Here is a 15366-nt window from a genome sequence, read left to right as displayed (position 1 = left end):
GCCCCCACAGCCACAGCTCCAGGAGGGCACTGCCACCCTTCCAGGAGCCACCTGGAACCTGCCCTAAAGCCACAGCTGTGTCTGCAGCAATTTTGGACTGTGGGCAGAGTGCTGGGATGAGGGCTCCCTTCGTGGCACCGATGGGAGGGAGAAGGGGATTCTCCCCAAATCTCTGCAGTGTTACCAAGGCCAGGACACCCTGCTGGGCACCCTGACCACCACCCCCAGGGCTGGCAGCCCACCAACCACTGCAGAGTGGCAGGCCAAGGGAAAGGAGGGACTGTGCATGAGACACAGAGCAGTGTCTGTGCCTTGGGGACGTGTGTGATGTCCCTGCACTGCTGCTGGCACCGGAATTCAGCCCCCTTGGTGCCAGCCTGCTCAGCACAGAGCCAGCAGTGGCCCAGCTCTCAGCAGGCTCCCCCTGTGCCCGGCAGGTCCAGCGTGTTCGGGGAGAAGGTGGAGACTGTCATGATGCAGAGGCTGAACGAGAAAGGGCAGAGCGTGGCACCTCCTCCCAGGGAAGTGAGCAGATCAGCCAAGTCCACCTGGACAGGTACCAGGGCTGTGCCCCCGGGGTGTGCAGGACAGGGCCCATCCCACACTACAGCACTTGGAGGCACAGTGGGGTAAATGGGAAATAAAACAGAGAAGGAGCCTTGGGAAGGGCTGATCCCTGCCTGGGATATCACTGCTCCTGCCAGCTTCTCTTGGAGCCTGGATCTCAGTAAGCCCTGGGCCAGCACTTGTGCTGTGACAGTCCCTGCAGTGTCCCCTGGGGAGGCTCTGTTCCCTCCTCCCCCAGTTGCTCTGCTCCCTGCACCCTCTGCAGCTGCCAGTGGTAGAAATGTGTGGGATGATCCCTCCAAACTCTCCCAGGGCTGGTGGTGGGCTCTCTGCTGGGCTGAGTGCTGAGCCCAGCCCTTCCTGTGCCCACGGGGGCCTTTGCAGTGGTGTTCACACACTGCTCTCCCTCCTCCTCCTGCCGCTCCCAGTTGCAGACCAGACGTTCAGGAAGCGCCTGCTCCCGCCCTGGTGCTCCCTCCTGGCTCATGGCATCAGCCTCCTGCTCTTCGCCACCGCCGCGGGCATCTCCGTGTGGATCGGGGTGGGCTTCTCCTCCAGCGTGGCCCTCATGTGGCTCATCTCAGGGATATTCAGCTTTCTGGCATCGTTCCTGGTCTGGGAGCCCCTGAAGGTGAGCGTGGCACGAGTGCAGTAGCGCAGACCTGTACGTGGAATTAACTTGTCCAGCTGCTAATCACAGTCGTGGAATTGTTAAGGTTGGAAAAGCCCTTTAAAATGATCAAATACATCAGGCACCACCACCGTGTTCACCACTAAGCCATGTCCCCAAGTGCCACATCCACGTGGGTTTTGAACACTTCCAGGCATGGTGAATCCACCACTGCCCTGGGCGGCCCCTCCCAATGCTCGACAACGCCTTCCACAAGGAAATCAGGTCAGAGTGGACACTGTGTGCACTGAGTGGTCTCTCCCATCCCCTCAGGAAGGGTAGGATGTGCACACCAGAGGCAGGGCTGGTGGCAGGGCTGGTGGCACTTGGTTTTGAAGGTCCAGGTAGGAGCTGTGCCGTGCTGGCTGTGCCAAGGGGCCCACGGGAGCTGCTGCTGCAATGCTGAGGTGGCACAGCTCCCTGCAGGCTCAGCGCTCTCCCTGTGCCCCAGGTGCTGCTGGAAGCCCTCTATTTCTCCCTGGTTGCCAAGAGGCTGCACCCAGAGGAGGATGACACCTTGGTGGAGCAGCCCTGCGTGGAGCACGTGTCCGAGAGGATCAGCAAGGTCCGGCCCCCGCAGGGATTTGCCCTCTTCCAGGCCAAGGAGGAGGCCAGGAAGGTCAAACTGCTGCACAGGATGCTCAAGGTGGGACATCTCCTGCTGCCTGGTGCCCAGAGCTCAGACACGTCTGAGTGTGGATCCTCCCAGTCCAGCTGGGATGCCTCGAGTGCTTGGCTCCAGCTCCTGCCTCAGTTTCTCAGTCTCTGGGTCTGATCCTGGTGCACGGCCATGGAAAGCACTGCTCTGCTGCAGGACTGGGATCCAGCCCTTCCATGCAATCCCATTTTTACTCTTTGCTTCCCAGAATTTCCTCATCTACATGATGTTCTTGCTGGTGGTCCTGCTCACCAACTACGGCGACGCCTCCCGCACCAGCCGGGCCTTCCTCCTGCAGAGCTCCATCAAACAGCAGCTGGGCAGCAACGACTTCCTGCTCATCAAGAGGTACCTGCCAGCCCCTGAGGGGGTCAGGGGGGTCCTCTCGTGGGCTTGTGCTCCACAGTCTGTCCCGTAAGAGGTTCCTTGGTGCCCATGTGGAGCTGGGCACTGCACAGCAGTCAGCAGGTCCTGTTTGTGGTTCTGCTGCTCCCCTGGAGAGCAGAGGGGCCTCTGGGGATTGAGAGGTTTAATTTCTCTGAGGTTTCGCGGTTTCCCCAGTGGGAAGGGGCTGTGGGAGCTGATGTTGATCTTTCTGGAGCTGCTCTAAAGCACAAGAGTTTCTCTGTCTCCAGAATTTACAGCCACAAGTTGTAGCCATGAACAGGGTCACTCACGAGAGCCCCCAGAAATGACATCTTGGCCAGAGCCTGCCTTTCCCCGCTCTTCACATGGGTTTAACTGGATTCAATTTTCCCAGCTGATGTTCCACAGCCCTGGGAGCTCCCAGCAGCCCAGTCTGGCACTGGGGATGGCTGGGCTGAGGGTGTGTCCCTGCAAAGCCCTGGGCTCTCTGTGCACATCAGTGTGGCTTGTTCGTGCCCCAAAGTGCCTGGAACTTTGACTCGGCAATGTCTCCCCTCCCCCCCTGCAGGTCGGATCAGTTCTGGGTGTGGATGTCTCAGGTGTTCCTCCCTTACCTGTACAACAACGGCTCTGGCCAGGAGAGCCACAGCACCACGCTGGGGACAGCCCGGCTGCGCCAGCTCCGCCTGCGGGGAGGTAGGAGGGAGGAGGGAGGGCAGGGACGGCTGCTCTGCTGTCACAGTGCGAGGTGACAGTCCTGGAGGGCTGAAATGGGCAGCTCTGGGTGCAGCTGGGGCTCAGGGGAGGCAGCACACGTTGTGGAGGCAGTGGTTCTGCTCTGCAGAGATGAGTGGGGCAGTGGATCGTGGAATGGTTTGGGTTGGGAGGGACCTTAAAGTCCATCCAGGGGCACCTTCCACTTCCTGGCCTTGGATACTTCCAGGGATCCAGGGGCAGCCACAGCTTCTCTGAGTGCTGGGGCCTCCCCACCCTCCCAGGGAAGATTTCCTTCCCAATATCCCATCTAGCCCTGCCCTCTGGCAGTTTGAAGCCAGTGATGTATGCAGGGACCAGAGTGCAGGTCCCCAGTTTCCCAAGGCCAGTTGGGAATGTCTCTGTTCTCCTCCACTTGTACCCACCTAATCCACTCTGACCTGGAGGCGTGGCTATATCTTGACTCCTAAATCAGACAGCTGTTTTCATTTTTAATATCCATCCTTTTCTGAATCCCTGACTTGTGCATGCCCATTCGCTCACCCTGGTGTGCTGGTGGGGATGGGTTTGGAGGGGTTGGGAGGGAAGGTGAGCTCCATGCTGGCGGTGCTGGGCTCACAGCCTGGTCTCATTGCAGCTGAGTGCCAGCAGAGTGCCCAGGACATCCTGCAGGGCATGGGCAGTGCCCAGAGGAGCTGCACTGACCAGCACAGCTTTGCCACTGCTGACTATGGAGTGGGCTGGGAGAGCACAGCCGGGAATGGGACGGCCGCGTGGGCACACTCAGCACCCGACCTGGCGGGGTAAGGGCTGTCCTGCCTGCTCCCACCCCTGCTCCCACCCCTGCTCCTCCTCCAGGGACCCTTACAGACCTCTCCAAGGTCTTTCCAGGTGCCCTGGGTTGTTCCCAGCCCTCACCTCAGCCCCTGAGCCTGGCAAAGGGGGGATGGAGACAGAAATTCCCAATGGCCTGAACAGCAGCATTGTGCTGTTCTGGGGGCCCAGGGGGGCAGGGGGTTCAACTCTGCTCCTTCCAGGGCACAGACAGGGCGGGGGAACCCAGCACCCCAGATTTCTGCTCAAGGAGGTGACAGTACCTTGTCCTGCACCCCAGGCAGGACATAAATCACCCTTGGTTTCTTCTCTGGTTTGTCCCCAGAAGCATCATCTCCATGCGGGTGTGGGCCACCACAGGGCTTGGGGCTGTTCTGAGGTTGGGAGCACTGAGGTGGATCAATGCACCCCTGTCATCTGTCTTGTGAAATAAATCCTGAGGGGCAGGATCTGCATCTGCCACGTAGGAGGGCAGCCAGTGTCCTTCAGCCTCACCCAGGGCTCCTCTTCCTCTGCAGGATCTGGTACTGGGGCTACATCTCCTTCTACGACAGCAGCGGCTACGTGCAGGAGCTGGGCCCTTCCCTGGAGGAGAGCCGGGCTCAGCTGGAGTTCCTGCAGCAGCACACGTGGATCGACAACATGTGAGTGTGGCAGGGCCAGAGGGGGTGTCCTGCTGTCACCTGGGCTCCTCAGGGCTGCTGCTGGAGCGTCACAGGGGCACAGGATCCACGTCCCACCCAAGAGCCGGTGTTGTGCCAGCCCCTGAGCTGCTGCTGTCCCTCTGCAGGAGCCGGGCAGTGTTTGTGGAGCTGCTGCAGTACAACCCCAGCGTGGACCTGCACGTGGCCCTCACCCTGCGCCTGGAGTTCCCCGGGGCCGGCCAGGCCATCGCCGCTGTCACCATCAGCCCCTTCCCCCTGCTGCGGCTCAGCGGGGGGGTCACGCTGCAGCTCCTCATGATGGTCAGTGTGGGGCCTCCCCTGCGCCCCGTGCGCTCTGCGTGGGGGGCTCTGGGGACCCTCACCCACGCCGGTCACTGTGGACTGACTCCCTGAGGCCACTTGTCCCCACATCTGTCGCCCTGCCTGGGTGTGGTGGCAGCAGAGCCCTCATCCCCTGGGCGCTGCCACCCTGCCACGGGGACATTGGGTGTGGGCACTGGGGGCCTTCAGGAGGGACTGGGGTGCTGGAGGAGCAAGGAGGGCAGGGCAAGATGCAGGGGCTGCTCAAGGTGTGCAGTGGTGGAACTTGACCTGGTTTGGGGGGATTTTGGTATCCTGGGGTGCTGCAGGATCCCCCAGTGCAGCACAGCAGTCAGGGCTTGTCCTCTCATCTCCTGGTGACTTCTCCATTCCTCCTCTGCTGGTAATGTCTCCATGACCTCTCCTGTGACTGCTCTGTTCCTCCCCCAGGTGTTCCTCATGCTGTTTGTGGTTTACTTCGTGGTGTCTGAGTCTCTGGCCATCAAGAAGGAAGGCAGAGCCTACTTCACCCTGTGGGGCAACTACGGCCAGTGGGTTTTCATCCTGCTCACCACGTGCACCGTGCTGGTGCACCTCAGCCAGGCCACCCTGGCTGACCAGCAGTGGCTCAGGTACCTCAGCAACCGCAGGGGCTTCACCAACTTCTACCAGGTGGCCTTCCTGAGCTCCGTCTTCAGCAGCCTGGCCGCGTCCCTCCTCTTCCTCCTGACCGTGCAGGTACAGGGGGGCTGGGGGAGCAGCACGTGGGTGCTGGGTGCTTTGGCCCTGCTGTGCTTGTCACCCCTGCACAGCCCTGCCAGGGGAGGGGGTGGCAGGGAGGCCACGTGTGTCTCTGCTGGGCACTTTGGGTCTCTCAGGCCTCTGGGCCCTCGATTCCCTTGGGGAATTCAGCCAAGTGTGGCCGATGGGCTGGTTCTCTCTGCAAGCAGCCTGCAGGCTGGGCTGTGTGTGCTCTGCTGGGGTTTGGGTTTCTCACGTGTTTGAGAGACCCTTCCTGGGCTGGGGGTGTGTCTGTAACTCCCCCCTCTCCCCTCCCAGGCTGCCCAGCAGCTGCGCTTTGTCCGGCAGTGGTCAGTGTTTGGAAAGACCTTCCAGAAGTCCATGAAGGAGCTGATGGCTGCAGGGGTGGCCTTCGCCCTCCTCCTCCTGGCCTACGCCCAGCTCGGCTTCCTGGTAACCACCCTGTCCCCCTCCCTCACAGAGGGGCTGCTGGTGGTCCTGCTGCCCCTTTTCCCTCACCCTGGCACGACGTGAGCAAAGCCCCTGGGTGCCCTGGGCACTCTGTGACCATCCTGCCACCGGCACCTTTGGCCAGCGTGCGTCCCTGTCCCAGCCCGTTCGTGGGCCACCCCTCAGGGCCCACGTGGGAGGGGATATTGAAGGTCAGGGGAACGCTTTGCTGCTGCTGCCTTCTCACACATCTCCTCTGTCCCTCCGCAGCTCTTCTCCTCCTCCTCCGAGTCCTTCCGCAGCGTGGGCAGCAGCCTCCTGCTGCTGCTGGCCCTTCTGCGGGGCAGCGCCAGCCTGCGGCCCTGCCTGCCCGAGGCCTCGGGGCTCTACTGCCTCTTCTGCACCTCCTACGTGGTGCTGGAGGTGTGGATCGTGCTGCGGCTGCTGGCGGCGGTGCTGATCCACAGCTACCGCGAGATGCACTTCGAGCTCTACCGGCCCGCCTTCGAGCCCCAGGACTACGAGATGGTCGAGCTGTTCGTGCGCAGGCTCAAGATGTGGATGGGCTTCAGCAAAGCCAAGGAGGTGAGGCCAGCCTGGGGGCTATGTGGAGAAGGGGCCTGGTGGCACAGAGCAGCATCCACCATCCTTAGCCTTTCCCTGCCTCTGGCTCCTTCCTGCAGCCGTGTCCTCTGGCAGGCGAGGGCTGGAGCAGTGGCCACGCTGGGGGCCCAAGAGTTGGGAACTGTACAGGCAGCAGCTGCCCATTCTCAGCCCCACAGTCCTACGTGGCTTTATCTGGGATCCAGCCCATGCCTGTCACACCAGGAATGGCTGGGAGCAGCCCTGGAGCTGTTAGGAGTGCTCCCCATTCCCAGCTCCTGCCCTAACCCTGCCCCTTTCTCCTCTTCCCTCCCAGTTCCGGCACAAGGTGAGGTTCGAGGGGATGGAGCCGCTGCCCTCCCGAGACTCCAGCGACTCCAAGTCCTTCCGTGGCCCCACTCCCAGCGCTGCCTCCGACAGCTCCAGGACCTCCACGTCCTCCAGCCAGCTGGACGGGCTGAGCCTGGTGCTGAGCGCCCGCGACAGCCTGGAGGTGGACGCTGACATCCAGCGCCTCCTCTCGCTCTTCGAGATGCTGCTGGCGCAGTTCGACCGCGTCAACCAGGTGACGGAGGACGTGTCCCGCATCGAGCACCTGCTCGAGTTCTCCCGCAGCCGCTGCGCCCGCAGGAGGCACCGCGGGCCCGAGGGGGGCCCGGGCCGGGGCTGCCCGGGCGGCTCGGAGCAGGGCCCGTCCCCGGAGGTGCCGGACACGGAGCCGCCGTCCCCGCGCTGTGCCGGGGCCGTGCCCGGCGGCCGGGGCGCGGTGCCCGGCCGGCTGCTGCGGGCCAGCCGCGGGGTCAGCGCGGCCGCGGGGACGCCGGGCAAGCCCTGCGCGGCCAGGAGGAAACGGCCCCTGCGGGCCAAGAACCGGGTGCACCCCACGGTCAAGTAACGGGGGTGCGGGAGCGATGCCCTGGCAGGGCTTCGTTGGGCGGGCTGTGCCCGCCCGGAGCTGCCGCGGCGGCTGGGCCGGCCGGGCACGGGGGCTCTCCGGCCACGCCGCTGGCACGGCCACCGGCCCTCCAGAAGCGGCCCCACGGGAGCGTTCCAGTGGTAAAGATGGAAGGGGAGAAGGCCGAGCCTTTCCCCGGGGCATGAGCAGGTGCAGGAGATCCCTGCTGGCTCACAGGGAGCAAGCTGGGGGTGTTCAACGGCCCCGGCTGCAACCGGCCACAGGTGGGACTGGGCTGGGCACAGGGGGACGGGACAAAGCTCCCCCCCTTCCCTGCTGGCTGTGCCGGATGGGAAAGGGAGAGGAGAGCCCCAGGCCTCGAAGGTTTGAACCAAGTCTTGGATTTTGTCGACCAGACGCACTGTGGAGGAAAGCGACAGCTTTCGAGAAGGTATTTAACCCACCTTGTTTTTTAAGCATAAATAGATATATAGAGAAATGCTATCTACACCCAGAGCAGTTAATTTCCAGTATTGGCTACTTTTATCCTCCAGAAATTGGTACTATTATTTGTATTTAAAGAAATCCAATATTTAAAAGAAAGGACATTGCAGCGAGCTGGGGACGAGAGACCCCCTGGGCTGCCTCAGCCACCTCCCAGCGTGGGGTTCCCACCTCCTAGCGTGGGGTTCCCAAACTCCCAGCGTGGGGTTCCCAAACTCCCAGCGTGGGGTTCCCAACGTGCTGGTGTCACGGCGGTCCCCACCCGTCCTGTCCCCCCGCCGTGGCCCCGGGGTGCAGGCGCCGCTGGCTGCTTGGCTTCTCTAACCCAAGGAATGTATTGCCCCAAGTATATGTATTTTTTTTTGTTTTGTTTTGTTTACTTGTTCCTATGTACTGCCCAGCACTTTAAACAAGGCTTTCCTCGGCTACCAGTGACACGTGCGAGCTAAGAATGGGATAATATATCACAAAAGCAGTATTTTGTTTGTTTAAATCATAAGCTGAAATGGGCAGGGAGGAGGGGAGCGCAGCCCCAGCTCAGGCAGCAGTGCCAGCACCTTCCCTGAGCACAAAGGACGCAGGTGAAGCCCTGAGGGAGATTTTTTTGGGGTCCCTCCAGCCCTGCCAGCTGGGATTCACCATGTGCTGGGCTACAGCTGCTGGGCTACAGCTGGCCTGTGCCATGGGGCCCCCCCAGATCACAGCCTGGGGGTGCCTGAAGCCCCCCCCCAGGGGCTGCCTTCCCCTCCTCAGCCCCATTTCACCTTATGGCTATTGTAAGTAATTTATATGGGGTTTGTTTGGTTTTTAAATGTATATATTTTTGTATGTTTGCTATATTTTCATAGCATCGGTACCGTGTTTGAAACATGTAGATAGGAGACAGAACACTATTGTCAGAGTTATTTAAAGGATGTATTAAGTGCTTCTTCCTGGGAATGTCCCGTGTATATAAGGATTGGGTGTCTGTGTGTGTGTGGTGTGTGTGCTCTCCTGGGCTGGCTCGGGGCAGTGGCCACAGGTGGATGGGGAAAAGTCCCCAGTGGACTCCTCTGTGTGTTCCAGAACCTGCTCCATGCTTTGGACAGGTGAGAGGGTGGAAGGGAAGGCTGAGGGGGGCAGAGCTGCAGGGCAGGGGCCTTGGGTTCAGCAGCCTCTGGTGCTGGTGGGCCTGGAAGCACCTTCCTAGGGCAGGGAGACTTTTCCAGGTGGAGAGGGGGGCACTTCCATTGCTCCATCCCCTCCTGAGCCTCCCCAGCTGTGATGGATCTTGTGAAGATTTCGTTCCAGCATCCATGTGCTCCCTTGGCCGTGTGAGTCAGGGTGGCTGCAGGGGGACACTGGCTGCTCTGGGATGCCTTTGGGACAGGTCTAAGTTACCTTTGGAAAACTCAGGTGCTGTGCAGGACAGATGTTGTGGAAAGGTTGCAGAGGGATGAGGGCAGGAGAAGACAAGTGAGGTGGTGCTTGGTCAGCATGGAGGGGTTGGAAGAGCAGAGGGCACAGACAAGTGGAGTGCAGAGGGGAGAAATGCAATCCCAGTAACCAGGACAGGGGGGAGAGGCAGAGAGGGGCCCAGAGGGCAGGAGTGGGGCAGGGAGGTGCCTGCAGCAGGCAGAACCAACAGCTGGAGGCTGAGCCCGGGGCTGGGACCAGGTCAGCTCTGTGCTCCTGGTTTTCAAGCCAGAGATGGAAAACTATTTGCCTTGGATTTTTTGTTCCTTTAACTTCCCAGGCAGCACAGCACCAGGCTCAGCTCTGGCACATGTCCATGACTCCTTTTTGGTGACAGTGCCATGTTCCCAAAGCAAGGCAGTAAGAGGAGCAGTAGTGAGGTGTCCCAGAGAGCTGGGATGTCCCCAGGGCTGGAGTCCCTCCAGCTCCAAAGCTCCTTTCCCCACACACCTGCCCTGGCACAACCCGTCTCACCTGTGTGGAGCACCAAGGGTGTAGATCCAGCTACCCCAAGGGCTCTGTGGGAATGTTCAGTGATTGAAATGTCCCAAATGAACCAAGCAGGTCTTGGAAGTCTCTTGAAGAGCCAAGAAAGTGCAGTTCCTGATGGTCAGTTCTCAGCTCGAGTATCCTCATTAGAAGAGGTTGGGAGTCGGAGGGAAAGAGGGGCCAGCAGGGCCCCAAATGTTTTTGAGCAGCCATTCCTAAGCTAAGGGGCAGCTGGAACAAAGATGCTCCCCAAATCCATCTGGATTTTTGTTCCCAAGTGCCTGTTCCTTGCCCTGCGTGCGTGTGTGAGTGTGACTGGGTGCGTGTGACTTTACCAAGTGCTCCTCCTGATCCCAGAGGAGCAGAAAGAGGATCAGACAACTGCCCTACTTCCCTGAAGTACGGAGAGCAGCTCTGCCACCCACAGTTCCTTGAAAAGCCCAGCCCTGCGTGGCGGGCAGCACCCACAGCTTCCAGCACTCACAGTTCTCAGTGCAGCAGCTCCTGTGCCAGCTCCAGCAGTGTCCCAGGGTCCCCTCCATGTCCCAGCTAAGGCTCCTCTGCAGCCAGAGGGATTCAGTCATGGAGTTACACCCTCACAGCAGTAAACTTGACTCAAAGCCCATAAATCCCCCTGAATGTATATTTTTGTGTCTGTAGTCACTGAGAGATGGTGTCTTATTTATTGCCTTTGATCTCGCAGTGATGTATCAGAATCAAGCTGCTTAAATGAAAAATGAGACCCCCATCCATTCATTCCAAGGGAGAGGGAGGGACTTCTGTAAGTGCCTTATTTTTTCTAATTTTTGGGTTTTTTTTAAAGAACAATAATTGTGACCAAAATGCCAACAGTTTCTGTCTGGTCAACATTTCACTGCAAACAAAAATTATGTATTTTGTAACTGTGGGGATGTTTCTTACAAAGTGACAAAGTCAAATAAACACTTGACTGCTAAAACCTGGCTCAGGTGGTTTTGTCCTGCTCCAGATGCTCCTCGCCACCCCATCCTCATTCTCTCTGCATCCATAATTTTAATTAAGGTCTCCTGCACAGCACAAGACACTTAAATCCTCCAGCCTGTCACAGCTGGTGTTAATGAATGAACTCGCCTGTGGTCAGTGGGGGTGGCACAAGGACAAATTGTCAAAGTCCCCTCCCCAGCACAGAGGGAATATCCCAGTCCAGGGACTGAACACAGCCAGGAATCCGTGTGTCCAGCACTGGGAGGGGTGGGGGGTGGTTCCATGAGCAACACATCTTGGGAAACTAAACCAGGACAGGAGGAAGGATTTGTATTGAACTCTCCCAGGACATCAAGACCGCACTGATCAGGCAAATCTTTTATTTCCTTTACGACTCATAAACACTCGAACACAACGGACACTTGGTGTTCCCACACACCTGCACAGGTGAGGGCTGTCCCTTTGTCCCCTCGCCTGTCCCTTCACAGTCCCACATTGTGCACATTGCACTTGTCTTCATCTCCCTGCTGGCAGCCATTCCCAAAGCCACGCTTCCCACTCACGGACCAAGCAGGAGATGAAGTTCTCACAGTATAGTCCAGCTTATGAGGTGCCTCCCAGTTGGGTGGTGTAGTGTCTGGTGCCCTCCTTGCCTCAGGATGGGCTGCAAGTCCCATTCCAGCTGTGCCCACCTGCCCTGGAAGCTCCAACTGAACTGCTTCAGCCTCCCCTGAGAGCCTCCCAGTCAGGGAATAAGAAAAGCTCGTGGGGAGATGATGCCCCTGCAACCAGGAAGTTCTGCAGATGGCCACAACGAAGAGAAACCTTGGGAACTTCGGCAGCATTTTGGGCAGGAGAGAATCCAAATTAACTCTTTCCAGAGCTGGCAGCAGAATGAGTCAGAGCCTGAAGAGTCCAAGTGCTGACAGCCCCAAGGTTCAGGGAGAAGCTGAGATTCTGGGGTGCTCAGAAATAGCAACTGGCTTTTCAATACTTCATATTTCATTCTCAATAAAGTCCTCAAAAATCCCACAATTCCTGTACCTTCACATGAGGATTTGAAGAACATCATCCTTTGTCTGCTTCCACCAGGAGCTGGTGTGGAAGGAGTCCAAAGAAAGGTTCTGTGGGGAATTTCCCAACACAGAAGCTTTGAAACAGCCCAAATCAAACCAAACACGGTGGGTTGGTCCTCTGGGAGCTTCTGCTGGGAATTCAGTGTCGTCCCCAGGGGCACCCAAAGCTCCTGGCAGGTTCAGTGCCAAGTCCACATGCAAGGAGCAGCCAGGCTGCACGTCCCAATCCCTGTGTCCATGCAGCTGCAGGGATCAGCAGGCAGGGAATGCAATTCCACAGCCTCAGTGTCCCAGCAGGGACACCCCGAGCCTGGCCCTACACGAACTCGGTGAAGTCGTCCACGGAGGAGATCAGCCTCTTCCTCTGCCCCGTCTCGTAGGTGGGAGGAGGGTCCTGGGGGATCTGGGGAGGGGGTTTTGTGGGGGCAGAGGGGTGCAGCTGCAGGGGAAGGCCAGGGCTCTGGTACTGTGTCTCTTCACGGAGCTGAAAGGCAACGGAGAGCAGGTGAGCTCCATTCTCTCCAAAATTCTTCCAAATCTCCATCTGGGCAGGGCAGGTTACCAGGACACTGGCAATGCCACTTTGTGCCCAGGAATGGGACATCTGGAGGAATTTCCCCATGGAAAGGGTGGTCAGGCACTGGAAGGGGCTGCCCAGGGAGTTTTGGAGTCCCCATTCCTGGAGGTGGCAATCTCTGGGCTGGGGACAAGGTGGGCATCGGACACAGGTTGGACTTCATGGGCTTGGAGGGCTTTTCCAATACCAGTGATCCTGGGATTCCAGGCTTAAGCTTCCCAAAGCCCTTACCGCCAGTGAAATTGTTTGACATTGCCACACTTGAACTGGATGATCCTTAAGGTCCCTTCCAACCCAAACTCTGCGATTCCATGACCAGCTGGATTCTAAGCTCTGTACACACAGCCCTCCTCTCACTCAGCCAGTTCTGACAGCTGGTTTCACCTGCCTCAGCTGCAGCAAGTCCCAGTCAAGCCCAGTTCCACCCCTCAGAGCAGCTGCACTCACCCGGTGCCGCAGCCTCTTGATGTGGCGCAGCCTCGCGATCCATTTGGAGGGGTAGGTGTCCGTGGGGTTGGATCTGCTGTGGTGGACCTGGGAAGCCATCTGGGTTGGGAAGGGTGGGGAGAAGCAGGGAAAGAGAGGAGCCACATTAACGCAACCACCACAATAAAATAATCCAAATTTTCAGTGCAGGTTGACAGCAACTGCAATCCAGCTCTGAGTTAGGACTGTTCAGGTGCCAACTCCGGCTTCAAGGTCAAGTAGCAAAGTTGTTTCTTTGCTTTAGCAGGCCCTGCCTGGTTCCTTGGAAGCTGGTGATGGGCCAAGGCAGCAGCTGGAAGCTCAGGGAGCTGGGGGTACTCACGTTGGCATGCAGGGCCATCTGACGGGCCACGAAGGGCAGGTTCTTGTCAGAGATGATCTTGGCAACACTCGTGTCCACCAGACCCTCCATGTCTTTAATTTAAAGGAATAAGAAAAAATTCTGGTAAGACAGTTAAGAAGGAAAAGGTTCTCAGTACCTAAATATCTAAGTCAAATAAACCTGAGGAATTGTATCAACCAAGTCCCACTAGCTCCATAGCTCCTGCTCTAACAGAACCTCCTCTGCAGTTCTGGCTCCCAAATTCTGGCTGCTCCATGAAGGTTTGGGGAGAGCCTGCTGGGCTCTCACATGAACCAAGTGTGAGCCAGAAACATCCAGAAGCACCCCTTTGGGCACCTGCACCAGCACTGCTGAACCCTCCACGTCCTCCAGCATTCCCAAGCAGCTGTTGGAGGGAGATATCTGCTCTGCTGCTGGCACTGGGTCCTGAGCTTGAGCACAGCACGAGCAATCCAGAGAAGGTACGTGAGCAGGGCAAACCCAGATGTAACTGGGCAAATTGGTTCCAGAGAGTTTCTCCTGGAAGTTTTAACTTTTAAAACTCAAAGCAAACTCAAAAACTCAGCAAAGGCTGAGGAATTCCCACCTTTCCGGCACTGCAGCGTCACCAGGTTACAATCATAGTCCAGGGGGGTGATGATCACATGCACAAAATTGAACTGCCCCTAAGGAGAAGCCAATGAAAGAGTCAGAAAGATTTCCCTGGCAGCATCGTGGGTTGAGAATGCCATAAACACACACCAGTGAACCCACCACAGCCAACAGCTCCCCCCATAATCCCCACACAGCTTTTAGGGTAACAGCCACACACATGATGGTTGCAAACCTGTGCTCCTGCTGTAAAACACCCACGAGGAAAATCCCCTACCTTTATTGTGCCCAGTTTAAAATCCTCTCCAGAATCATTGTAAACAATGGAAACAAAATCATTGCCCAGGTGCCTCTTCTTGTCACAGCGGTATTTATCCAAATCCTTTGTGGGCATCAGAGTAGCAATGTGGAAAATGGCTGGAGAGGGAACACAGAGATCCTTAGGCTGGGCTGGGAAAGCAGCAATGGTCACATGCCAGTAATAAAAATCCAAACTGTGCTCCCTTGATAGGTTTGTCCCCATTTGTGACAGCTGAATCCAGTCCCACTGGATGCTCCAGGACTCCCTGGAGCATGGAGTGAAGCAGCCAGTGGGAAGGACACAGCAGCACGGAGAGGAGACCCTGGGTTAGGGAGAAAAAGAGCTTAAAGCAGGACTTGCCCTAACTGAGCCCTGCAGAGCCCCAGGTGGAACTGGACTCCACGTGATGAGCACAGAGCTGTGCAGAAAATTTGGGAAGTTCACCATATCCTGCTGGATCCTGGATGATTTCTGCACTGCTTGGTGCTGCAGGAGCTGGGTGACACTGCAGTGACACGAGCCATGCCCACAGCAGTGACAACTGAACTGCTCTTCAGAGAAACACAGCAATATTGACACCACCCTCAGTGAACAGCTTTTACAGCAGCTGGGGACAGCAGCTACATCTCCAAACCAAACCCTGCCAGACTTTAAAGAGCTGATAATTTCACAGATTTACAGAGCAGATCTTTTCACAGAGCAGACTGTTCCACAGAGCAGACCATTATAAAACTGATGTGATGTTTTCTTGCTAAGTAAGGCAGGTATGTTTTGGCCTGAACTTTACCACATGGCTTGCATGTGATCTGGGGATCAGAGCCCAGGACATCCTCACCACCCCCATGGGAAGGAACCAGTGTGGAAGGCAGATCAGTTAAGGTGAGGAGACACAAACCATCCTTCCAGCTCACCTTGCATGATGTCATCGTGCCAGCAGTAGGTGAACTGTCCATCCTCCCCACACACGTCCAGGCCACCCAGGTAGATCTTATCTGGCTGGCAGTCCTTGAGCTCGATGAGCTTGCCCAGGCCCGTGAGGAACTCGGTGTAGCGGTAGGAGCCGTGCTCGTTGGACAGGATGGCGATCTCGTTGTTGCTCTGGGACACGGGGACATGCC

At 57.8% G+C, this 15366-nt stretch overlaps 2 protein-coding genes across 8 annotated transcripts in view; one reads left to right on the top strand and one right to left on the bottom strand.

Annotated features, from left to right (window-relative positions):
- PKD1 (polycystin 1, transient receptor potential channel interacting) overlaps window positions 1–10869 on the top strand; it is an 83435-nt gene extending 72566 nt beyond the window's left edge. The window contains exons 35-46 of the mRNA XM_053957433.1: window positions 438–556; window positions 996–1198; window positions 1689–1883; window positions 2104–2243; window positions 2830–2957; window positions 3613–3778; window positions 4328–4453; window positions 4600–4774; window positions 5225–5512; window positions 5834–5968; window positions 6236–6550; window positions 6885–10869. Coding sequence (XP_053813408.1) covers window positions 438–556; window positions 996–1198; window positions 1689–1883; window positions 2104–2243; window positions 2830–2957; window positions 3613–3778; window positions 4328–4453; window positions 4600–4774; window positions 5225–5512; window positions 5834–5968; window positions 6236–6550; window positions 6885–7463 — 2569 coding nt within the window. The 3' untranslated portion in view covers window positions 7464–10869. The remainder of the gene's footprint in view (window positions 1–437; window positions 557–995; window positions 1199–1688; window positions 1884–2103; window positions 2244–2829; window positions 2958–3612; window positions 3779–4327; window positions 4454–4599; window positions 4775–5224; window positions 5513–5833; window positions 5969–6235; window positions 6551–6884) is intronic.
- A 368-nt stretch (window positions 10870–11237) lies between these two features.
- Window positions 11238–15366, bottom strand: part of TSC2 (TSC complex subunit 2) — a 33587-nt gene continuing 29458 nt past the window's right edge. For all 7 annotated transcript variants that reach the window (XM_053957067.1, XM_053957069.1, XM_053957068.1 and 4 more), the window contains 6 exons: window positions 15160–15346; window positions 14225–14364; window positions 13943–14021; window positions 13336–13427; window positions 12975–13073; window positions 11238–12434 (listed from right to left, as the gene is read on the bottom strand). In XM_053957067.1, the coding sequence (XP_053813042.1) occupies window positions 12267–12434; window positions 12975–13073; window positions 13336–13427; window positions 13943–14021; window positions 14225–14364; window positions 15160–15346 (765 nt within the window). In that variant the 3' untranslated portion in view covers window positions 11238–12266. The remainder of the gene's footprint in view (window positions 12435–12974; window positions 13074–13335; window positions 13428–13942; window positions 14022–14224; window positions 14365–15159; window positions 15347–15366) is intronic.

The sequence above is a fragment of the Vidua chalybeata genome, chromosome 16 (assembly GCF_026979565.1).
Source record: "Vidua chalybeata isolate OUT-0048 chromosome 16, bVidCha1 merged haplotype, whole genome shotgun sequence".
NCBI classification, from domain to species: domain Eukaryota; kingdom Metazoa; phylum Chordata; class Aves; order Passeriformes; family Viduidae; genus Vidua; species Vidua chalybeata.
This window is presented reverse-complemented; position numbering and strand designations above follow the sequence as displayed.